General features: G+C 46.2%; 1 protein-coding gene across 3 annotated transcripts in view; it reads right to left on the bottom strand.

Moving 5' to 3' along the window:
• UNK (unk zinc finger) overlaps positions 1 to 24,326 on the bottom strand; it is a 33,796-nt gene extending 9,470 nt beyond the window's left edge. For 2 of the 3 annotated variants that reach the window (XM_082678985.1, XM_082678987.1), the window contains exons 1-7: positions 24,206 to 24,326; positions 4,597 to 4,806; positions 3,392 to 3,568; positions 3,121 to 3,251; positions 2,414 to 2,549; positions 1,748 to 1,865; positions 675 to 759 (exon numbers count right to left, since the gene is read on the bottom strand). In XM_082678985.1, the coding sequence (XP_082535111.1) occupies positions 675 to 759; positions 1,748 to 1,865; positions 2,414 to 2,549; positions 3,121 to 3,251; positions 3,392 to 3,568; positions 4,597 to 4,806; positions 24,206 to 24,309 (961 nt within the window). In that variant the 5' untranslated portion in view covers positions 24,310 to 24,326. Of the gene's footprint in view, positions 1 to 674; positions 760 to 1,747; positions 1,866 to 2,413; positions 2,550 to 3,120; positions 3,252 to 3,391; positions 3,569 to 4,596; positions 4,807 to 19,289; positions 19,393 to 19,517; positions 19,684 to 19,972; positions 20,230 to 24,205 lie in introns of all 3 variants that reach the window. The other variant, XM_082678986.1, reaches the window with a different exon arrangement.
• Between the last annotated feature and the right edge of the window lie 1,204 nt (positions 24,327 to 25,530).

Raw genomic sequence — 25,530 nt, 5'->3', positions numbered from 1 at the left:
TCTGAGACTGGCGGTGGTGGTCTGGAGCGGCACCGAGCAGCACCGCAGCCCAGGACCACATGCAGCTGCTGAGCAACCGGAATGTGCCTAGTCTGGACTGGAATGTGCTGCAGCTATTCAAGTACATGCCAGCTTTCAAAGACTTGGTTTGGAAAAAAAAAAGGAAAATATCTTGATTTTATGTTGACTGCATTTTAAATGATATTATTTTATGTTGGGTTAAATAAAAATATATTATTAAAAATTGACCCATTTCTTTTTCTTCTTTTTAGATGTGGTTACTAAAATATCTAAAATGACATAAGGGGGGTTGCATTAAATTTTGATTGGACAGCTCTGCTCTCAGCAGGGCAGAGTGCTGTGTTCAGTTAGTGATGTCTGCCATGGGTGGGGCACGGGGTGGCTGCTGGGATTTGCCTAGTTGGCTCGGGGAGGGTGCCTCACCCTGCCTGGGCCTGTGAGTGTGCAACCAGGGGCACAGTCCCTGCTGTCTCACGGCCTTGGAAGCTCCAGGGTTTTGAGACCAGTTCCAGAGAGGTGGGGCGGGCGGGTGGGGGAATGGAACTTCCAGGGGGGACAGGGGCCCACTGCTGGCTAACACTGAACTTAGGGGGAGGGGGGACGGAAGGGGAGGGTGGAGAGGGCACTGCCCCAGGGCAATGGGAACAGCATACGGTCTACGTGGGCGAAGGCGCAGAAGGGTCCTCGGGGACAGCTGCCCGACTGCTGCATGTCGTTGCACTTGGTAGATTTATAGATCTGGAGGGCAGAGCAGAACAGAGGTGGGTCAGGCTTGGGCAGAGAGAGAAAGGCAGCCAGGGGTGCCTTCAGCATGGCTGGGTTAGCTTAGAAATCTCTCCTTTCTCCTCCCCACCCGATGCCGCTTCCTTAAGTCTCTCCCTGCCAACTGCTTACTCAAGCCAGAGTGAGCAGACACTGCCGCCCGCATGCCAGGGACCACCCCCCTCCTGTGGTCACAGGCCCAACCAGCCCTGACCCAGCTCTCACAAAGGGATCTTCTCCATGCTACTCTCAACTCATGATCTTGGCCAGGGCTGTGACCTTCCAATGTAACTCTGGGCATTAAGGGAGCCAAGTTCACAGGCAACACCCATCCACCCTGGAGCACTCTGGGTTGGGATCTACGCTGGGCCTAACTTTCTACCCTGCTGTCTGTAGCCCACATCACATAGTTTCCGTCCGTGTGTCTATCTCAGGGTGTCCTGACCTCCATGGAACCAAGGGAAGGGACAGCACATGCCTCTACATACCGTATGTGAGACTGTGGCACTGACAGAGCCCAGGCCACACCGTGGGGCTAGGGGCTGCACCAGGGAAGCTGCTGGTACCCTAGGCCGTCATGTGGTACAGGACAACGGTAAGGGGATTTCTTATTTTTTAAATCTTGATGCTACGTTAAGTACCACAAGTGGTGCAAAGCCCAGAACGGCCAAGTCACCATGCCCAGTGCGTGCTCTCCCTATCAGGGGGGCTTGGGGAAACAAAACCGGGGGCCAAGGGCTGCTCGGTGAGTGTGGAAAGCTGCCGAATCAGGGTGTGGGGCTCCTTTACGTACTGCCCGGGGGGAGCCTGTGGCTACAGACCCCTCCCAGGATGGTGTCAGGATGGATTCTGCCAGCATCGGCCCGGACCCTCCTTTCCTTCCTCCTTGCTTTCCGAAGAGGATATGTTAAGCTACCCCCAACCCTCGAAGGGCCGCAGCTCGGGCGCCAGCTCCAAGGCCCACCTCTGGGTGGAACTGCTGCTCCGTGCGGGTGTGGCAGTACTGGCAGGAGTCTCCGTTCTCACACTTGCCAGGGTCACCCCACTCGTCCCCGTGTTTTACGTTCGGACATGGAGATGACCTGGTTAAATAAGAGGGTGGGGTCAGATGGACGCAGAGCGGATCTGGGGGAGCCAATGAGATCGCTGCTGTTCAGGACCCCTCTCTGGTCTCCCGGCTTTGCACAGCCAGGCTCAGAAGTAGGAAACATCAGCGGCAGAGTGAGGGCCTTACTGGGGCCAGAAGCCTGGCTTTGCTTCTCTGGCCCAACCTGGCTGCATCACCAAGAAGGACACTGTTTTGCTCGCTTTAGCCAAGTCCTCCCCCCGAGCACTGTGCAGCCCAAGGAGAGCCAGGCTACAACCACACCACAGCTGGGCCCTGGCAAACGCCCCTCAGGATCCGAACTAGAGGGGCTTCTAACCCAAGATCCTCATTTCATGCCAAAGGAGGATCCAGGAAGGCCCCCTATCGTTCAGCTATCCTGACCATTCTCTCCCCTCGTACCTGGGTGCTGTGATTCTGTGATCCCCGGGCTGGCCTCCCTGAGAGCACAGTGCAAGCAGCCCCTGCAGTGATCCCTTCCCTGCCACCCTCCCTCCCACGGCTGGCCTGCTTGGGCCAAAGGACCTGTATTTGTGTTTCCGGGGACTCCGCCGCCGGTCCTTGCTGTTGTGGTAGTAGGGACAGGCATAACCCTGGCGGCACAGCCGTGGGGGCTTCTTGCACGGCTCCGTCTTATAGTTCCCCAGCACATAAGCGGTCTCTGCACAGGGGGCCAGAGGCAGGGGTCAGGTGGATGAGGCAGGGGCGGGGTGCGGGGAGGGGAAGGAGAAGCCACTAGGAAGGAGTCTAGGAGCTGAGGCTTTTGTGAGAGGTATGAGCAGGGCCACCTCCTCGTGGGCCAATGCCAAGACTGAGACCCGGGAGAGAGGTAAGGAGGATGCCGCCGTCCCTCACTGGAGATACTCACAGCTCAGAGTTAAAAGGGCGTCCGCAGGAGGGTTGAGAATACACCTATGTGTACTCATATACGTGTACGACTGTGTATGTGTGAAAGCCTCCTGACGGAATTTAGGGAGCACCTGGGGTGACGGGAGCAGGGCAAGGTGTGTCTGGGGAGACTCCCCCAGAAGTGCCACCGGATGCCAGGGCTGCAGTTGGCGGGATGTGAGGTGGGATGAGGGGGCAAGTGCCTCCCAGCAGAGGCGGTGGCTTGGGCTGGAGAAGGCAACAGGTGGTGGTGAGCCATGTCCTCAGAGCAGCCATGGGGAGGAGAGGGGGGAGGACAGACAGCTGGTGGGAGGGGGCATGGCCATTTGTGTGGCCACCTTTACCTTGCCACCGAGGCTCCTCACTGAGGATTTTTTCTATCATAGCGTGGCTTGCGGCCCCAGCCGACTGGCCCTCTATGCTGCCCTCTACTGTGGTCTGGCCGTTCTGCAAGGCCTCCATTGCCTGGAGCTCCCTGGGAAGAGAGGAGAGGACAGAGAGAGCGGGGAGAGGGCATGAGGAGGAAGGAACCAGAGTGCCAGCCCTGCACTCCGTCGGTGGTACTCACCGCGTCTGCAGCCAGGCCCCCACCCCGGCCCTCAGCCATCAGCCCACCTGATGTCGTAGACAGGGGAGCGGAGGTCATGGGGCCCATGAGCAAAAGCGCAGTGCAGGCCGTTTTTGGTGCAGTTGCCTTTTGAGTCTGTCTCGTGGATGCAGATTCCAGTCTTATAGTAGCGCAGGTGGTACCTGCGCTCAGTGTCCCCTGTGGTCCTGTGCAGGAATGGGCACCTGAAACACAGCAGCAGGGGTGGGGGTCACTCACCTTCGCCCCCTGCAGCCTGGGCTACCAGCCGTGCCCTTCCCTGCCCGTTGAAGGCTTTCTCATGACCCAGCGGGTGTACTGATGGTGGGTCAAAGAGGCAAGCAAGTGACGAGTCCTGCTGAGGTAACAGAGCCACCCTCCCACTGCCGGTGGGTGCTGTAGCCCAAAGTGGGCCCTGAAAGGCCTGGCATTCCCACTGCAGCTTCTCAAAGACTACTCAGCCAGTGCCCTGGGCTGTCCTGAAGAGAAGCTCCAGAGGGGGGCACTCTTGGGAGAACAAACACTGCCTAGGTCAGGGGTCTTCAGAGAAGCAAACGCCCTCGGGCCCTGGGTGCTTCATGAAGCTGGGGGGGAGGGGTGAGCAAGCCTTTGACCCCTGGGAGAAATGGAAGAGCTGGTGTCGGGTGGTTCAGTGAGGTGCACCCACAGAACACCCTGCAGTGCCTCCGTCACCACCTCCGCACGGCTGAGACACTTGTTAGGCAGGGTCAGTAAGTGCTCCCTCAGTGACGTTCCCAGGTTTGCCACCTCATGTTTGTCATGTGTTATGCCCTGTCTCTTCACAGAGCTTTGTGGCAAAATATTTAGGGTCAGCAAAAAGGGAACTAGAGAGGCTGTATGTCACTAAACAGCCAGCCTTGGTGGGAACTGCATGGGATGGAGTGGGTAGTACGGGCTGGGGAGAGGGTCCTTGTGACCTGCAAGGGACCAGACAAGAAGGCCCAGGAAGCCACTTTGGTTCAGATGTGGCCCTTAGGCTTAGCGGAAGAAAGGCCTGTGTAGGGCTTCCCAAAAGTAGGGAAAGGAGAAGGGGTCTCCCCCAGATGATGGCGGGGTCTGAACCCAGGTCCAAACCATAGGACGGTGGGCCAGGCTGCAGCAGGTCCCCAAAGGCAGGCTCTGGCTGGCTTCTTGGACTCTGACTGGACTATTGTGAGGGCATCTGATCCAGGAGGCAGGGGGCTCCTCTGAGGGCAGGCTGGGCAGCACTCACTCGTCGCCCTCCGGGCAGAGGCCTGTGGCCTCGTCGTACTTGGTGCAGTAGACGTCGGGGCTGTAGTTGAAGGTGCCGTCCCGACGGCGGATGGACCGGCGGCGTCGCTGGTTCACGAAATGCCAGTGGAAGCAGGTGTAGGGCCGATGCTGAGTACATTTGTGTTGCACAAAGAGCGGGCACTGCTCAGTGCGGAATTCCTTCAGGTACCTGCAGGGAGAGCCCCGAGTAGGGTGGGCCAGGAGCGGAGAGGTAAGTCCCTTGTTTCCCAGCAAGAAGTTGGCCACCAAGTCCCCCAAGGGCCCTACTCTGGGGGGGCTAGTTCAACTGAGACACCAGAAAAGACCCAGAGCTAAGGCAGGCCCTCAGTATCAGGATCCTTCCTAATACGCGGGTCCCCAGCCAGCCTGAAGGGCAGGAACCATAGACCACAAGGGCCCTCAGTGGTCAGCTGCCTCTGCCACGGTGACCAGAGGAGCGCTTCGTCAGTGGTTTGTTCTCTGAGCGCTCCCCGAGGTTTCCCAGGCCAAACCACTGATCACAGGGAAAAGGCTGCACACCAGAGCTCGAGGAGCCTCTCCTAAACTTCCTGCAAGGGTCTCTGCTGCCCAATCTGCCTGCCAGTTCCTGGAGGCCTCACTTGTCTCAGGAGCAGGGCTGGGGCACAAGGCCAAGGGCCAGGACGGCTGCTGCTCTAGAGCTGAGAGCCCAGGTCACAAGGTGTCCTTCCGGACCACTGACACAGGTCATCACTGTCCTGTCCGCTGACCTCCTTCCAGAGACACTTCCTAGCATTACCCAAGTCTGTTTGTGAAGCTCATGTTGGAAGCATCTGAAGAGACTCCCTCTCAGCCTTGCCTCCCACAACAGTCTTGCAAATGAGTACCTGCAGCAGCTGAGGTATTCTATCTCTGTCCTAACCTGGGGGTGGGGGCTCTGTCTGTCCTCCCAGCCTCCTCCCAACCTGCATCTCTCTCCTTTGCTCTGCATCTAAAAACCAAGACAGGGCTTCCCTTGGTGGCGCAGTGGTTGGGAGTCCCCCTGCCAATGCAGGGGATGTGGGTTCGTGCCCCTGTCTGGGAAGATCCCACATGCTGCGGAGCGGCTGGGCCCATGAGCCATGGCTGCTGAGCCTGTGCGTCCGGAGCTTGTGCTCCGCAACAGGAGAAGCCACAACAGTGAGATGCCCGCGTACCGCAAAAAAAAAAAAAAAAAAAGACGACCCGAAGCTCCTCCCCCCACACCCCCCAGTGGAAGGCCTGACCCACTTAACCCCCTTACAGAACCAAACCACCCATCCGTGTTTTCATTCACTTTGTGTCCAGGTGGAGGGTTTCTTAGATTTACCGCCACTGCCCCCCCACCCCCCGACACACACACACAGACACACGGTGGGCACAAGCAGGCAGCCCAGTTCTCTATATTCATTCCTTCAAGCCCTAGCAATGAAGGCAACAAATGGCTTGATAGAAGGCATTTGATGCCAGTGAGGAGGATGGTTCTAGAAGGCACAGAAGGTTGTGTGCAGAAGGGAGGGTGAAGAGAGCAGCCACCTGGCACTGGAATGCCTGGGAAACAGGCGAGAGGGTCCAGCCCATGTCTTTGGCTCATGCCAGGCTATGCAGGGCCTTATCAGTCTGGGCATATGGAAGGTGTGGGGACAGGTAGGTCCAGGGCTGAGACTTTCCAGACAGGTTTTCTTTAACGCTAATGAGAGTGCTGTAAAATCCTCCCAGACAAGGGGAATTGCCTGGCAGTCCAGTGGTTAGGACTCCATGCTTTCATTGCCAAGGGCCCGGGTTCAATCCCTGGTCGGGGAAACTAAGATCCCACAAGCCATGTGGCGTGGCCAAAAAACCCCAAATCCTCCCAGCCCTGAAGTGTGGAGAAGTGTCCAGGCGTGTGTACTGGGCAGGGGGAAGCTGGAGCTGGGTGCTCCCTAAAGAACACAGATGGGGGTTTAAGGGGCAGTGAAGCTCCCAAACAGCATCCTATTCGTTCAGCACCTATTTACTGAGCACCTACTAGGTGCAGGCATGGTGGTGAGCACTGAGGACACTGACGTAGCAGGTCCTTACCCTTAGGAAGCCCATATTTTCATGGGAGACACACCAGTAACAGGTGGAATCAATCAACTGTGGAAAAGGTTATGAGGAAGGTTTGCAGAGGGCTCTTTGGGAACCCAGAGGAAGGATCCTTGACCCAGGCTGGCACAGAGGAAGGGGAAAGGGAAGGAGAGGTACTTGTGGGTGAAGAATGTGGGAAGGGTGTTTTAGGCAAAGGGAACGGTACGAGCTTAGCAACAGTATGCCTAAGTCAAAGAGCTCCAAGCGCCTTTGTGGAATGTGAATGGGGTAGAACTGGAAAAGGGAAATGAGGATGAGGTGAGGTGTGGGAGGAGCCACATTTCAGGGATATCATCTCCAGGCTGCAGATATATTCTGAGACACTGGGTTGAAACCTGGAAGGCTCCGTAGAGCCTCTCACAGCCCCTCTGACGTTGGAACGTAAGGTCTTCCTGTCTCCCTCTCTGTCTGGTTATAGACAGAAATCTGCCCTGCATACTGTACACAGGTACAGCATGTGGCGGTATCAAACCCTGGCACTGAGTTGGGACACCAACCCCCCGAACTGCTAGACTGATCTCTCCTGCGCAGCACATACGCTACCTGACTCCTGACCCACAGGAGACTAATTCAGGAGGTAACAGGTAGGAAATGGGAGCAGATGAAGCTGATCCCAGGGCCAGGGAAGAATGAGAAGTATTGATAGTTAGGACTGACAGACTAAATACAGGACATCCAGTTAAGCTGGAATATCAGATAAATCAAATATTTTGTGGGACATGCTTATACTAAAAAATTATCCATTATCTGAAATTTCAATCTAACTGGCATCCTCTTTTTTTTTTTAAAGCACAGCTTGGGTTTCTTCTTTTATTTATTTGGCTGCGCTGGGTCCTAGTTGCAGCACACGGGATCTTCATTGCCACGTGCAGGATCTTTAGTTGAGGCATGCGTGTGGGATCTAGTTCCCTGACCAGGAACTGAACCCAGGCCCCCTGCATTGGGAGCACGGAGTCTTAACCACTGGACCACCAGGGAAGTCCCTGGCATCCTCTATTTTTGTTTGCTAAATCTAGCAACCCTAAGAGTGGCATCTGCCTGCTTAGTAATCAATGCCTCAGTAAAAACCCAGGGAGGCAGTCCAGAGAAGTGACTGTGGACACAGTCTGTCCTCTCGGAGAGAGTTCCTGGCAAGCCTGCTTCTCTGGGGCAGCCATGTCCACAGTGTTACCTACAGATGCTACGGCTCCAAAGGGCTCCAGCTGGCAGAGGTGTCACAGAGGAAAGACATGGAGGCAACAAATTACCTCATTCTAAGCCTCTTCATCTCCATTCCCACCACCATGGGTCAGGCACTTGGTACCTCTTAATAAACCGGTCTCCTTGTATCCGGCCTCTCCCCTGTCCAGTTTATGTTGCACAGTACTCATCATTCTTCCCAGAACCCAAATGTAATTTTCACTTTCTTAAAAGCCTTTAGCTTCCACGAGTAGCCACTGATAAAGACCAACTATGCGGCCTGGCACTTCAAGCCCTACACATCCGGTCCAATGAACGCTTCCAGCCTCATTTCTCTTGAATCCAGTAACACTGGAGTCCTTGGTGTCTTGCAAAGAGATCTTTAACTTCCCTGCCTTTCCTCATGTCCCCTTCCTCACCTGTAGAAATCTTTCAAGGCTGAATTCAATGGTAATTAATCTTCTGATGCCATCACTTCCATGAAGTTTTCCTTGACCTCTACCTATCCTCCCCCTCCTGCCCTTGTCTCCAGCTAAGTTATCATCTCTAAGCTTTTACAGCACTTTCTCTGGACATTTCTTATAGTCCTTATCCTGCACTGCATATTAATAATGTGTATGTTTTCCTCTATTACTAGATTATAAAGTCCTTGGCAGCAAGCATGTAATAACCCAGTACAGTGACAGTTTGCTGAATGAATGTAACAAGAAGTCACACAAGAGGCAAAGTCTACAAAGGTATCAACAATTTTATGATGCCGCGCACAGGCAGACATTGAGAGCTGGAAGCTTAATCCTATTCCCTGGTGAAAAACACTACAGTGCAGGAAATTTGTAACTCTGCAGACAGGGCGGACTGTCCTGCAGAAAAGCCTCTCACGAGAGAAGGGGCCAAATGACTGAGTCTAGGCCAGCAGAATACCCACTTTCAACCAACAATAATCAATGAGAGAAATGTCTAACCTTCTGCTTAAGCCATTAACAGAACTGCGCCATCCTCCACCTGGGAACCAAAATGTTTAGTCAGAACTTCCCACTCTCCCTGTCCCCCTCTAACCCTGTGCTAACCAGCAACGCACTGCCCAGACAGCAAGGAGAAACGCACTTAGCAATCACTCTTTTCTACTTTCATGGATTGAAATGAAACAAATTTCAGTGGAAATGAACAACTGTCTCCACTAAGCTCCAACAGATCTTTCCATTTTAAAGGTTTGAAAGCATAAGATCTAAGAAAATAGGCTGAAACTTACTCGTTCCAATTCAACCAGCTCTCAGGAAAACCAAGAAGTCCTGGAATCCCTGGTTAGGAGAGAAGACTCGCCAACCACCCCTGCCCCACTCCAAGATCTGGGGGGCGCACAGGGCCACAGAGCTCAATTCTTCACACTTCCATCTCCCAGGAATACCCGCACTCAAGGATAAAAGACAATAAATGTGGACTAGCTTCAAATTGCAAGGCCTCAGTGACCTACTGTGGCCAGGATGAGTCAAGAAACCACTCAGGCCCTGAATCAGTAAGAGTTGATGGAAAAAGCCACATCTTCGTCCTTCCCAGGAGGATCAACGAAGGTTGGAGGAACACTGAGGTTGCTCAGAGTCTCACCTTGACTAAGGAGCAGCACCTGCATTTGTCCCAACAGGGGCTGACTTTCAAAGTTATCTTTCACTCCTTTTTAAGACATCATATTAATTATCCTATTAATGGTTTATCTGTAAATGTAAAGGATCATTGTGCAAGTAACATGCCCACTTACAAAAAGTTTTTAAATGTAGAAAAGGGGGGACTTCCCTGGTGGCGCAGTGGTTGAGAATCTGCCTGCCAACGCAGGGGACACGGGTTCAAGTCCTGGTCCGGGAAGATCCCACATGCCGCAAAGCAACTAAGCCTGTGAGCCACAACTACTGGGCCTGTGCTCTAGAGCCCACGAGCCACAACTACTGAGCCCGCGCACCTAGAGCCGGTGCTCCAAAACAAAAGAAGCCACCGCAATGAGAAGCCCGCGCACCGGGACGAAGAGTAGCCCCCGCTCACTGCAACTAGAGAAAGCCCGCGCGCAGAAATAAAGACCCAATGCAGCCAAACAAAAATAAATTTTAAAAAATATATATTTTTTTTAAAAAAGGACGAAATCACCCTTAATCCCACCACGAATAATGCTAGACTTTTGGTTAATTTTCTCCCAGTACTTTTACACAAATATAATCATAATGTATCATATTACTGAACTGCTTTATAAAACTAATACCTTTCCCTAAAAACTTTTAAAATCAAATACATGCAAACATTTTTAAAAAAATCAAATGATACTTTCAATATTTACTGGATTATCTTTACTTTCCAAAATTCTAAAACAGCAAAATTCAGGCTACTTGAAATCAAAATTCAATCACTTGCCCCATTAAACCAACAGTGATAACATAAGGAATTAACAATATATGCAGTAAATTACATCACTTTTTCTTTTTCTAAGACTTTTTTGATGTGGACCATATTTAAAGTCTTTATTGAATTTGTTACAATGTTGCTTCTGTTCTGTTTTAGTTTTTTGGCTGCAAGAGGCATGTGGGATCTTAGCTCCCTAACCAGGGATTGACCAGGGATCGAACCCGCACCCCCTGCATTGAAAGGTGAAGTCTTAACCACTGGACCGCCAGGGAAGTCCCTACATCACTCTTAAGGTGTTAAATCAAGTGCTAACTGCTACCAGCTCAATTTCCAGCTAAACTTTATTTTTGGGGCTGTACGCTCAGCTTGCGGGATCTTAGTCCTCTGAGGACCAGGAATGGAACCCACGCCCTTGGCAGCGAAAACACAGAGTCCTATTAACCGCAGGGAATTCCCTCCAGCTGAACTTTAAATCCTATTCTAAATTGTCTCACTTAATAGCTTTACCTGTTTGGGTGTTTCACTCTCCTCTGGGTAGGAGGGTGAGCAGAATTTGAATAAACTGAATAAACAGAAAAGTATTAGAGATGACTGTTAGAAAAACTACATAAATTTATTTTTTTAATTATTTATTTTTATTTATTTTTGGCTGCATTGGGTCTTCGTTGCTGCGCGTGGGCTTTCTCTAGTTGCGGGGAGCCGGGTCTACTCTTCATCGCGGAGCACAGGCGCTAGATGCACGGGCTTCAGTAGTTGCGGAGCACAGGCTCCGTAGTTGCGGCTCGCGGGCTCTAGAGTGCAGGCTCGGTAGTTGTGGCTTGCGGGCTTAGTTGCTCCTCAGCATGTGGGATCTTCCCAGACCAGGGATTGAACCTGTGTCCCCCGCACTGGCAGGTGGATTCTTAACCACTGCGCCACCAGGGAAGTCCTTTTTCAGTTTTTTTCCAAGATTTTTTTTTTTTTTTTGACATGGACCAATTTAAGTCTTTATTGAATTTGTTACAGTATTGCTTCTGTTTTCTGTTTCGGTTCTTTGGCCGCAATGCATGTGGGATCTTAGCTCCCTGGCCAGGGACTGACCCCGCACCCCCTGTGTTGGAAGGCGAAGTCTTAACCACTGGACCGCCAGGGAAGTCCCAAAACCACGTAAATTTAGAGGCAATGGGGAGGACGTAGCTGACGTTTTAATCCATATCTATCTAGTTCCCCCCTGCTTCTAGAATCGTGCTTAGCATGGCCTCACTCTGACTCTACCTCCCCTGCTGCCACTGACCTGCTCCTCTCACCAACAGCAAGCTAAACTCTACAGCAGGGTCAGCAAACCTTTTTCTGTAAAGGACCATAGAGTAAGTATTTCAGACTTTGAGGGCTAAAAGGCCAAACTGAGGATATTACGTACGTACTTACGTAACAAGAGAAAAAACAAATTTCCACAGATTTTTTATTGGTGAAAATAATAATTGGCTATAATTTTTGGTAACACAGGTCTACTAATAAGAATGGACTTAGGGTGGCAGGAATAACATTTGCAAAGCTGGGGGTCCCTTTCACCAAAATTGGTTACGAATGTTCATCTGTTAATGTTGATTCTGTAATAAGATTTTACTTATTTCACCTTTGAAGATGTCTTTTCACATAGATAGGTACTGACAAATGCTGTTATCATTCTACAAGCATGATTTTAATTGAGTATATTGCTCTTAGAATACATTTATAGAATTCTACTGGTGTCTTGATACTTTTTTAAATATCTTTATTGGAGTATAATTGCTTTACAATGTTGTGTTAGCTTCTGTTGTATAACAGTGAATCAGCTGTAAGTATACATATATCCCCCCATATGATGCTTTTCTTTTAACTACTTCCAATTGAAGGTTTGGCATGAACTCATTTGCAAAGGTACATGGATTTTGAAATATGGAAATTTCCTTTGTATTCCTATCAAGATGCAAAATCACTGCTCAAACTATAATTTGTGTTCAGAAATCATATCCATGGTAGGGACTTCCCTGGTGGTCCAGTGGTTAAGAATCTGCCTTCCAGTGCAGGTACGCAGGTTCGATCCCTGGTCGGGGAACTAAGATCCCACATGCTGTGTGGCACTGAGCCTGCGCGCCACAACTAAGACCCGATGCATCAATCAATGAATGAATGAAATCACATCCATGGTAAATTTGTGTAGGGATAGAGGGCTCACCTTTGTTTTAACTTCTGGCAGCAGAGGAAGTGTGTAAGGTAGTTTGACATGACATGTTTCAAACGTTAGTTGTCAAAATGACTTTACTGCAACATAAGGTTTGCGTATAAGTGATGTTTTGTCTTGTAATTTTAGGGTGAGTTCATTAAGAAACATTATCAAGCCTGCAGTAAAAGCTAACTTCCAAAGCCATTCAGCATTCGGTAATAGTGGTTGAGAATGATTCTTCTTTCAGAAAAATTTCAATCTCAGCCCTGAACTCAAAAAATTACAAGAAAACTTCACCACTGCTAAGCTATCTAGTTGTGTAGTAGGGCATGCCAGAATATTCAGCTTTTATTTTTGATAAAAATTCATGGAATTGAGGATTGTTAAGTCCACAAGAGGAAGTGAAGCTCATCACTGATCCTAGCAGTTCAAGAACTCATGACAGATTCGAATACTTTCCAGAGTCCCTGCTGATGAATACAATGAATAACCACAGGCTTTAAACACCTTATGTTTTCATAAGCTTTGTAAATTTGTCCAATTAAATCTTTTTCTGCTCCACACATATTCCTACCATCATCAGTTGTAACAGATATCAGCAGATTATACTTCAGGCCGTAGTGAATTAAGTGTTTTCTTAATGTTTTTGAAAAGAAAATATCCTCAGCTGTAGTTGTTTTAAGTAGACTATTCATAGAAGCTACTTCTCCAGTCACTTCATACGCGGCACTGACTTCATGAATAAAACAGTAGCTTCTGTTGACACATCAAGAGCCAAGAAAAACCACACAAAATCATTTGCCTTGTTTTCTAATTGACCACTGATGTTTTTCCCATTGACCTCAACATTTTGAGAAATTGTTCTTGCTGAAAGGCTAATGCTCTTAAACAAGTTTGTTTTCTCTGGACATGTTTCTTCAGCTTCTTCCCTCGAACATAATTTAATTAATTCTCTATCCGTAAATGGCTTTCCTTGCTTAGCTAACACATGAGCCACTCAGAAACTTACTTCAGTTATAGCCTCGTTTTCATTTTTGTGAAGAAATTCTGCTGTAATGAAACAGTCTCTTTAGAATTTTCTGATTTTTCTGACCGTTGCCTTCCTATGAGTTGGGAATATTGTGACAACTACATAGTCTGGTAATGTTAATGGATTCTTTCAGCACAGCTTTTTAATTACAGATAGCTTTGCCAACTAATTCAGTGACAAGAAAATCCACACTCCCGTGCCCTAAAAACACGACATTCCAAGTCCATTCTTCTCTTCTCGTTTTGACGTGATACTTAGGCACTGGTAATAAAGAATAAATAAAACGTTGTGGTATGCTAACACACATGGCGCCGGAAACACTGTCAAGTTGTAACTGTGTCATCATGATTTGTAGCGCACTGAAGAGCAATGCAGAGCAACAGTCTGGTCTCCATCAGAACTACTGAACTCTGTGGTTAAACTGCAAAAGCAGCCATAGACAATATCTAAACCAATGAGCGTGGCTTCCAATAAAGCTGTATTTATGGATGCTGAAAATTAAATTTCTTTTTTTTTTTTTTTGGGCCACACGGCATGTGGGATCTTAATTCCCCAACCAGGGATCGAACCCACACTTCCTGCATTTGAAGCACAGAGCCTTAACCACCGTACTGCCAGGGAAGTCCCGAAAATTAAATTTCATATAATTTTCATGTGCCATGAAATATTCTTTTTCAACCATTAAAAATGCAAAAACTATTCTTAGTCCACGGGCCATACAAAAGCAGGTAGCAGGCTAGATGTGTCGTATGAGCCATAGTTTATTGACCTCTGCTCCACACACCATAGCCTCCCCTCATTTTTGACCTCCATACTTTCAATCATGTTGCTCCTGTGTCTGGATCGCCCTTCTGGCTTCTCTCTGCATAAGAGTTTCCTGCCCTGCCAGTGGTATTAATTGCCCTCTCTTCCATGTTTCCACCATACTGTGTGAATACAGCAGGTATGGCCCCACCACAGTTGATTTCAACTGCTTTGTATACAGCCAGGTCTATTCATCTTTGTACCCCTGCACAAAGCCAGCTTGTAGCAGGTGTTCAGGACATGTTTGTCCAAGAAAAAGCAAAAGTGTTAAAGCAACCCAAGTGGTACAAGCCTGGTCCACAGCAGCTATGCACTAACCCAGCAAAACACAGACAAGCAACTTAGATGCTTCTCCTGGCAATTAAGAAATCAGTAACTGCTCTAGCTACTTTGCCCACAAAGTCTGCACAGCCTTGTTCCTCACCCTCAACACTAAATTTAAGATCTTCAGCTTCACATGCAGACTAGAAAAGCAACCAGTGGGATGGCTCACTCTGTAATTGCTGCTGAGAATGTGCAGAGATAAACAGAGATGTATTAAATTCCTTTTTCTGTTTCCTCAAACAACTAAAAGGTATTATGATGACTATTTGGCAAAAGCTGGGTACAAACTAGAGATATATTAAGTGAAAGAAAAAAATATATATATATAACTGGACAATTAGGTAAACTATATGCAGAAAGAAAAACTGGAAAGAAAACTACACCCAGTATTATTGATTTTAGTGGTTATCGTGGCTTTTCCAAAATTAAATGAAAGATATATGATGCTAATAAGTCAGAAGAGTTCTTTTAAGTTAAAAGTGAACTGTGGTAAATCTTTTTGTAAAACAAATGACTATTAGAATGTCATCCTGCTTATGATTTGTAAAGTCTGATTGGATACGTATGTAAAATGGTCAGATTTGAATAAAAAGGCACATAGGCAAGACAATGATGGCCTCTGGAGAAGCAACAGGAAGAGATGGTGTGTGCTCGGGACTTGATCCCAATGTGCACAGTGAACAGCAATCTGTGAGCCCAACAAAAAGGGGGCAACAGACAGAGCTGACAGTAGAAACCCACCCCTGACACCTCGCAGACTGAAGGTCATGGCTCTGCTCCTGGGGAGCCAGCTGCTCTCCTGGCTAGTCAGTGGTCACTGCTCACGAGACTCACACAGGGGTAGCAGAGATCTGGCAACGTGACAGATGTACCCATATCCCTAATAAGCCACCGCTGTTCATCTTTATTACAGCTAGTCTTATTAAATCCGAATTTCATCTATTTCAAGCAATAATCAAGCTTTATCACGGAAACAGAATCTTAAAATGCAAGAAATGGTCCTGTTCTTAAATATTGCTTAATGAAATCTAGCCACAATGTGATAGGATTCTGAAACTAGCAAAGGAAAGAAAAAACAAAACAAAAAACCCAAAAAAATTCCAGTCACTGTCGAAGACAACACTGTGGTGTCCAAAGGCTCAAATGACACTTATTTATAATCTGTTTTCCATATTTATATTAACCCTACTGGCTACTTTATTTTCCCCATACATAACTCCTATAAAGAAATTTAGTCACAGAGCTCATAGTTCATGACTTACCAAAGATTCTTCATTTTTAAGTTTGAGAATAAAATCTTTTTTAACTTCAAGGAGAATATTGTAAGAGCAGATAAGCAGTAGATTAAGAATCCTAAATTACTTATCCAAGTGTGTGTGTGTGTGTGTGTGTGTGTATGTAAAAATAAATATTTCTTACAATTTGCTGAAAAACCTTTCCTCATTTTTGAAGAGCTTTAGGTAAACTATTAGTTCTGGATTCAATGTTTGTAAGGATATACATACACATTCTGTTTTGACACCAAACATAACCCAGAAACCATACAACTTTATGACAATAACCACACCAGTAAGAGTTACAAAAAAAAAATGGCTTTTTAAAAAAACGCCAAATAAAGCTAAAATTAGTTATTGGTAAATATTTGGACAATTATTTGTCCAAATCTTTATTTAAGATAAGATAACATGGGCTTCCCTGGAGGGGCAGTGGTTGAGAGTCCACCTGCCGATGCAGGGGACGCGGGTTCGTGCCCCGGTCCGGGAAGATCCCACATGCCGCGGAGCGGCTGGGCCCGTGAGCCATGGCCGCTGAGCCTGTGCGTCTGGAGCCTGTGCTCCGCAACGGAGAGGCCACATCGGTGAGAGGCCCACTTACCGCAAAAAAAAAAAAAAAAAAAAAAAAAAGATAAATAAGATAACGTGCTATCTTCTGAAGTGATCCTGGTTTAGAACACTCTCTCTGGCAGAAAAAGCAAGCCCAGATAGTATTATTCAGGCAAACAAAATAAGCATCTAGTGAATTTCTGCATGTGTCTAAATCTTTAAGACAGGCTTTAATCCTATAACCGGGTTTTAGCCAAAGACCTTGGGGCCAGTACCAACCTCCTAGATACAATGAAACTATCTTAACACACAGTTACATACACAGGAACCCACAGTACAAGCACCACAGGCACTTAAGCAAGCAAACACTTTAAGGTGGGGTGGAGTCACTCACCAGCAAATGATTTCAGCCCATTCTCACTGGGAAAAAGCTGATATCTGTGACATGTCCCGGCCCCAAGAACTAACAAGAACCATGAACGGTGCAACGTTGGTGTTCCTGGTTCCTCCTGTCTATGATTTTCACTTGCCCTAAGGATCCTGGAAGTGGTAAAACTGAGGAAAGTTCATGTGATCAGTGACTCAACGTCACTAATTCTGGAGAATCTGTGAGCGGTACTGAAAACCCTGGTTCGTTCCCTAAATTAGATAACACCTTGCTTTGGTTCAGAGTTTTCCTGTAAATAGCTGGCCTCAAAAGCTTCCAATTTGACAAACATTTTAGTATAAAGGTTTTAACTGATGTGTTATTTTGAACACTTCTGTACAACAGTCTTGATCCCTGAAAGAGTAGTTCCGTTGAGAACACAAATTCATTGTCTGAGATATAACCAGGCTGATGGAGGCTATAAGAACTGCGACTGAAGTGAAATTCGAATGGACAGGGAAGAGAGGAGAGTGCTCTGAAGACAACACGGACCCACAGGCTGTTGAAGGAGGTAGCAATGCAACTGAAAGCAGTAACCTGAGCACTGTTCAGACATTGATAAGAATAGTACTTACACTGTGCTAAGTGCCAGGCACGGTTTTAAGCACCTTATATACATTAACTCACTGAATCCTCATAACTACCCCTTGGCACAGGTATCATTGGTATCATCAGGAAACTGACACACAAAGAGGGAAGTCACTTGCCCAAGGTCCCACAGCTAGTAAGCAGCAGAGTTGGGCTTCAAACCCAGACAGTCTGGTCCTAGAGTCACTAGTCTTAAACACCATGCTGTTAACTATGCTTTTCTTAACTGAGCTACAGGAAAAACAAGAGTAGTAACAAATAAGCATAAGTGGCTCTCTAGAAGCTGTTGAAAATATGTCTGGGAGTTTTTGACAGGCCATAATTTCAATACCATAAAATAAGTTACTAAAAACAAAAACAGAAATGTTAACTTCAATGTACTCTATTGGATATTTAATATTCATTTTATGTGTTCATTATAAAAGTTCAATAGTAAAATCTGTTCTGTTTGGTTTTAAATAAGAAAATATAAGTACAAGTTTCTAATTCATGTTGTTTGACTTACACAAATCCTAAACTGGCAGGCTACCAGATGCTTGGCACCTCTTAGCACTAAAAGTGAAATAAAAACGATATAGTAATGTTCTTACCAAAATTAATAAAAGCTTAGATATAAAAACTACTACTTAAAATTTTTAAGTCATAGAACACCATGCCAAACGTTTTTATCAACCTCTTCCTTCCTAAGCATAACTATCTCTCTTCAATGGGGTAGTTTTGTGAATAGGCCAAAATTTCATAGGAAGGTGGGAACATGGGTCTTCCCCTCCTCATTAGAAGTCATTTTGTTAGGACTTATGGTGACCATATGGTGTTTCAAATACTAATAGGAAACAAATGAGTCAACTTATGAACACAAAAAGCAAACTGTGATGTAAAGAATAAGGGAGGAAAATAAGCTCAGATATGACATGACGGTACTATCACAGGCCTTAGTATCTTCTTTGTCTCCTAAATAAATTGAGCCACCAACAGGAAAAAGGTCACCTCACAGAACGCTATGAGATTTTTAAGTTGCTAGACTCCTTTCCATCTTCTCCTCCTCATCAGCTCTTGATACTGCTGTCAAATTCTACACACTGGCAAAGAAAAAAGGGGTGAAAGTTGAGGGATTTTATAGAGAAAATATTAAAAGTTTGTTGAGATTATTTGAACGAAAATATTATAGCCATTGATATCACTTTAAATGCCTAAAACACATGGCATATTCTTACAGAAATGCCCATGTGAACATCAGAACAATCATCACAATACCTGATGAACAGAATCAATTCATTTTAGCAGAACAGCAACCTCTTCTACATCCCACCCACCCTAGGAAGTAAACATAATTCATTTTATGAAGGTATTGGGAAAAGTGTGCTTGTTCTTTATAACGGTTACCAATTCAGAGACAATTTAAAGTACAACTACCAACAACTAGGAGTCTCACACTTGCTGAGTATTCACTTCTTAAAAGCATCTCCTCAGACTTACAACATGGAGGCATTCGCCTAGAATGGATACACGGAGACGAAGCCATTGAGAAGGCTGGGAAAAGGGTGCCAAGAGCTCTTCACAAACTGCAGGCTTTCCCATGCTGACTGATGCTGCCAAGCCCTCATAGGCCATGTGTCTAAGGCCTCTCTAGTAGGAGGGACTCATATACACTGATTATAACAACGCTTTTGTCCAAAAAAATTGAGATGTAACTTATACAACATAAAAATCCACCATTTTAAAGCGTACATTTCATTAGTTTTTAGGATATTCATCATGTTGTGTAACCATCATCATGGTCTGATTCCAGAACATTTCCATCCCCCCAAAATAAACCCCATACCTATTTTCATATGCAATGATTTTACCCAAACTTTCTCCGTAGATCTCTCTGTTGCCCATGCAGGTATTTTAAGATGGCTGGCTGAGGTGAATCTATAGAGTATCTATATGGTAAGAAAACAAGAAAACTACATTGTCCAGAAAGATACTGAACGCAAATCCTTGGCATTTTTAGCAATTAGGCTAATGTAATTTTTATATATTGGCTAAGAATGGCAGAGAAACTTACATTCAACATCCATCTTCACATAACACATTAATGTGCCCCAAAATTCATCCAAGGTGTTAAAAGAAGGGAAGACAATCTACTATGATTAGCCATAACTGTCCATAGTTGTAATTTCAAAATACAGAAGATGCATATGTGGGAAAACCTCCTTTAGTATCAAGCACAGCTGGATCAAAAAAACAAAAAACAAAATGAAAAACTTTATGATTAAGCAAATATTGTCCCCACTTGAGAAAATAATCCCTAGATCAGTTCTCTATTTAAAGTAATGTAGCTTTAAATGCAACCTTACTTTTATCAGTCTTCTAACCTAGAGTCTCTCCTAATGAGAAAAATAACCTTTAGGCAAAGGTCTGGTAGGAAAGCCTGCAGATGTGCGGTGCTCAGGCTGTCGCAGGCCTCTCATTACCTAAGTGAGCTCACAGCTTCTAAGACACACAGGAAGGAGACCTCACCTTCAGGCATCAGGGTGTTGAAAGCGGGAGGAAGTAGGTCCACGAGGGTGTCTTGCTTTTGTGCACTTATCTGGGGTGCTATTTGCAGAGAAGGAGCTCCTTTATAGAGTGTGCCCAAGATGGATTTCTCTAAGTTGCTCTCAGAGTTGTCCAGCTGCCCTCACCAATAAGCCACAGTCTTTGTAGGTTGATAGAAACCACCAGTCAAAGCAGATGCATATGGATTGTGGGGAAGCCTTCTTTAGTATCTAACATAGCTGGATTAAAACAAAAAAACTTAACCATTAAGCAAATCTTCACTTTAATCATTAATTTAGATTATAGCAAATATCAACTAGGTGCTAAAATTGAGTCTACCCTTAGCATGGGCACTTAACACTTATTAATGGGGATTTTGTGGACTTGCCTGAAGGCCACAGTGAGCTCTCAATTTTTGTCCTGCAAGAAATTAGTTCTCCTTGATAAACAAGTAAACAAGATCCAGAAATGTTTATTGGTAATTTAACTCATTCTTGCCAAGGCTGCTAAGCAATGCTTCCAATGACTTCCATTGTGCAACAAGTTGTGCTCTAGCAATGTATTTACAAAGTTATTGCAATCTGCAATAATGATTTAAATACTGTTCATTGCCTGGATTTTCCAAAACACAATCAGATGCAATCAAGTGAAGCTCACGACATTTATATAATGTATAAACTAACAGATTTCCCTCAAAGTAGTTTATCTATGGAAGTACTGCTACATTATTCTTCTTTAAAGATGCCCAGGAAACAGTCCTAAATTAAAATGACACCTGGCTAGATGAGTATAAAGCACTTATCCTCTGTCTACCTATAAGAAATCACCCAGTGGCCAGAAGCCTCCAAGTAACCGTCAATAAACTAGAATTTCATTTTCCTTTAATACAAGAGAATTAAGAAGTCTGAGAATCAATTGCAGGTAAAAGAATCCAAAAATGATTTAATGTCTTTGAGGTTTATATCCTCTTATAGGGTCAAAATAATGAGGTCAAAAACTTAATTTTTTTTTTTTTGCCATGCTGCGCGGCTTGCGCAATCTCAATTCCCAGACCAGGGATTGAACCTGGGCCACGGCAGTGAAAGCACCAAGTCTTAACCAATGGACTGACAGAGAATTCCCAAAACTGGGATTTTTTTGACCATACCACGCAGCATGCGGGATCTTAGTTCTCACTGGGGGTTGGACCTGTGTCCCCTGCAGTGGAAGCGCAGAATCTTAACCACTGGACGGCTAGGGAAGTCCCAAAACTGGGATGTTTTATTAAAGATGGCAGGTTTTTTGGTGACCTTTCAGCTATACACTTTTAACAATATAATTGTTATGTAGTAAGAAAGCCCAAAGTCAGCTAAATTTGTAGATACATTTCAGAATGTAAATTGCTCCAAAATTTCCCATTCTTCAGTCTGTTTTTATAAAACTCTTCTAAAATATGATGGACTTGTTCTAAATAAAGCTGCATTAAATTTAGTCTTTGTCAAAAAAAATAGACAAATTACCTAGCAAGAGGTCACATGGTTCTTGTGTTGAAAAGTACTAATACATGCATATTATCATTTTACTTAGTGCTAATCCAATACTTGGAAGTGTACAACAGAGGAAATTCTGATATAACCGTTATCTAAAAGGGATGGATTCCTCAAGTCTAGCACAAGTGCCCGCTACACCAATTTTCTGAAAGGGTTAATTCCAAGTTTCCCTTAAAGTAAGAATATTCAACAGCTTACAAAAAAGAAAAGCCAACAAAATAATTATCCTTCAAACTATGTTACGAATAATCCTCTTGGTTTGGGAAAAGGAGGGCTCAAACTCTAGGACTTTAGTTGTGGTATAAGAATAAAGGGCAAGAAGCAAGCCAACAGGAACACAATTTTTGCTTTTGATGGATTCAACTGTGTTTGCCAAGACTGACATTATGATGAGTGGGATTCAATTTTAATGCAAATCTCTTCTAGATTACTGCAAAATTAATGCATGTCACATAATCTCAAATAACATCAGGTACAAAAAAATACACAAAATTAACATATCAGAAAGTTTTAAAATGTAAAAAAATTTGACGGTAAAAAAATACAAACATTCAAAAAACAACAAGGAGTCTATATCTGTATTCAACAATGGGATCAATGCACTAGATAAGGTCATATTCAGGTTGGAACAAATTCTGGAAATTCATGCTACAAAAGAGAATGAAAAAAATGCTCGGCAGCTCAAAATTTTATAGCAAATATTGAAATCAAAATTAAAATGTTCGTGTCTCCTAACCCCCAAGGAAAACAAATGGGTTCACCTTTAATAAATAAATTCAGAGCCAACAAGTGTACTCGTGCCATCATGTGTCCTCATGCTCCCTGCTCCTCAGACCTGAATGAAGCTTTCCACATCATCAAGGTTTCTGAATGCTCATAAACCTACCAAGAAAGACAACTGACACACACACACACACACACACACACACACACACACACGCACACACGCACACACGACCAGATAACAGAAAATAAAGAGATGGGAACACCTCCAACCACCAACCACCCAATCAGGCCTGGGTGTTTCATCTGCTGCTAAGCCACTTTAAGAGCCAAGACTGATTACTCTGTGCTTACCCCACGAGGAATGGAAAGACAGTTTTTAAACAAATGAGCATCAAGAGGACAAAGACTCATATTAACATTTACACAGCTGTTGACTTGTTTCATCTCTCAATTCCAACATGATTAGAAAGCCTTTCTAATATAGACTCCATAATATACTCAATGACAATGACAACACAACACAGAAACAGAGGTTGCTGAAACCAAGATTCACATTACTCAAAACGTTATCGGTATTTTTCTGAAAAAACGTGATCTGAGCAACCAGTGATTATAAATAAGTTCCAATAAGGTGAAGTTTGCAGATTTCCAAATCAAGACCCTACTGTTGCCTGACCACACCATTCATCTGACCACTGAATTCTCTGAGATAAGACCATCTCACCAAAGCCAGCGGCAGGACTGCAGAAAGAACTCCAGTAAGAAAGCAATGCAAATGGCCATATTAAAAAAGTTATAGTTAACATGAGTCAGACTTAAGTCCACAAAAAGTTTCAAATGATTTCAACCAGTAACAGAGAATCTCAAAGAAACCAATACACTTCCTAAAATCGATGTTCCCTTATCCCAGAAGAGTCTCCCAATGGGTCTCACTTCCATCAGTGACAAACAAGCGCTCCTCTTGTCTACTTCCTTCTACTCCAACACATGCTTCTTGCTCTTGGTTCACCAGGCAGCATTACCGTGTTCCCCTTAAGGGCTGTTCAACCCCCAACTTCCAAAATCTCCAGCAAGACTGAGGTACACTTGGGGATCCTTCTAAACTTGCTCACAACTTGGGAGACGAAGGGGATGTGGGGCACTCAAAGAGCATCATGGAAAAATGGAAACCAACATTGTGCTTAACAGGAGGGCCTGCCTCTTTTTCTCTTTCTTTCTCCCAAAGCATCTAGCACTAGGCAGTTGCTTGAAGCGCCTTGAGAGGCAATATTATAAAAAGACGACAGGGACCTACATTTAGACACAAGCAGATTCCCAGGAAGAGGCTTCCCATCTTACTGGACTCTCGTAGCATCAGCATTTGGGGCTCCCTCTGATGCCACATTTGGCTTGGGCCTGGGGACACATTCGGACCCCATCACCCTTGGGATCCCTGACTAGGGCTGGGTCAACTGTTTAAGTGAATTCAAACAAGAGTGACCTCTGTGGACAACACACGGACCTCACGGACACAAAAGGCCCCCTGTGCACACTACATGGGTCGCCTGACAAGACTTCACGCTAACGGTCATTTATAAGCGGGTCTAGGGCTGGCCCCTTAGGAACTCATTCTGGTCGCGTCTTAGACTTCTTATCGCCCCTAAAGTGCCTGGGATTGTGGTTTTATGGTCTGAGGAACAGTTAGGCCTCGAAGGCCCGGCCTAAGATGTGTGCACTCCGCATCCCAAGCTCCCGCCTTCCCCACTCGGCGGCGGGGACCGGGTTTCCCGCCCCTCGGCCGACCAAAGGTTGGTGGCAGTTGGAGGCAGTTGGGACCGGCCCCAGCAGGTTGGAACCGGTCTGGGCCGGGCCGGAGGAAGAAGGGGGGAGGGAGAGGCCGCCTCGCGCTCTCCCTGCGCGCGTGACTCACGCTGGCCGCTGACGTCAGGCGTGCGCGCGCGGCGGGGGGGGCTCTACGTACGTGTAGTGCTGCGGTTTCTCGGGCTGTGCCTGCAGCACCTGAGCGGTGGCGGCCGGGGGCGCCGAGGAAGCTGCGGAGCCGCCGGGCCCTGGGCCCTTCGACATGGTCCTGTCTTCCTGCCTCTTCGCCGCTCCCCTTTTATTATTCAGTCTGCGCGGTCCGCGCCGAGGCCCCAGTGCGCCTGCGCCGCGCCACGAGAACGTGAAGACCCCCCGCACGGCAGCAAGGGTTGCTGGGAGTTGTGGTCCCAGGTTCGGCTGGAATTTTACCGTCAGCCGAGGGTTGCTGCCGAAGGAACGGACCACAATACCCAGGGATCCTTGCGGACGGTGTCCCGGATGCTGAGGGCCCGCGACGGTTTCTGGGGATTGCAGTCCGGCTGCGTTTCTTCTTAACTGCGTCTTTCCAGGTTTGTAGTCGGGAGCCTTTCCCTGAAATTGGAGCCCCTGGAGTAGAAGAGGCCCAGAGCCAGGGAGGGTCTAACGACTGCTGGGAAACGGTTCCAAGTGTAATTGCACTGCCAACAGTGTAACAATTACCTCGCCTCCATACTTAGCACACCCTGGGCTCGGTTCTGATGCCGGCCCTGAGCAGTGGGCCTTTGAGCTTCAGGCACCTGGAGTCCGCCAACATCCTCATTCTTGTAGTGGGACCAAGCTGAGAGGCGTGAAGGAAAGTCTGCCCGTTGGAAGTCAGCTTAAGAAACCTTTGCTAACGAAGAGCTACACTACACAATACTCTGTTCCTGCGCCTTTGCTGAGGCGCTCCGTAAACCTTTACCAGCCCTGAAACCTGGAACTCCACGACTTGGGTCCCTTCTCAACTCGACACCTGGCTTGACCAACTTGTTTCCAGTACATTAAGGGCCAAGGACGAATTTAATCTCCGTCTAGCATAGTCTCAGGTACACTGGCAAGTTGCAGGGGCGTCGAGAAGCATCACAGTGTCCAGAGGAAGGGCCTGGGTTTGAGTAGGGAGTGCGATTTATAATCCACTCCAGTTTCCTGCTGCGGATGCCAGTGCTTCTACTGGTGAAAATGTCTCCTCCCTGCTTCCCGCCGGTTGGGCGAAGTTCTTCATAGATATTTTAACACTTGTTATTTAACTTTGTTTTCCATATTGAATCTATTTGAAATCATTGTTTTACAGACTAATTTACATTTTATGAGATAACGTTAACTAAGGTTAATCTCATTAAAGAAACACATTCCGAATAACGAATAACCTTACCGGTGAAGCAGGGTGGGGTGAATGGAAAATTGTTAATGTTTAAGACTGATACATATCTATTTTATTTTGTTACGAGTAACTTCACATCAGAATCC

Source organism: Grampus griseus (genome assembly GCF_964374135.1).
Source record: "Grampus griseus genome assembly, chromosome: 20".
NCBI classification, from domain to species: Eukaryota; Metazoa; Chordata; class Mammalia; order Artiodactyla; family Delphinidae; genus Grampus; species Grampus griseus.
The sequence above is the reverse complement of the archived record's forward strand: the minus strand, read 5'-3'. Positions and strand labels throughout refer to the sequence as shown.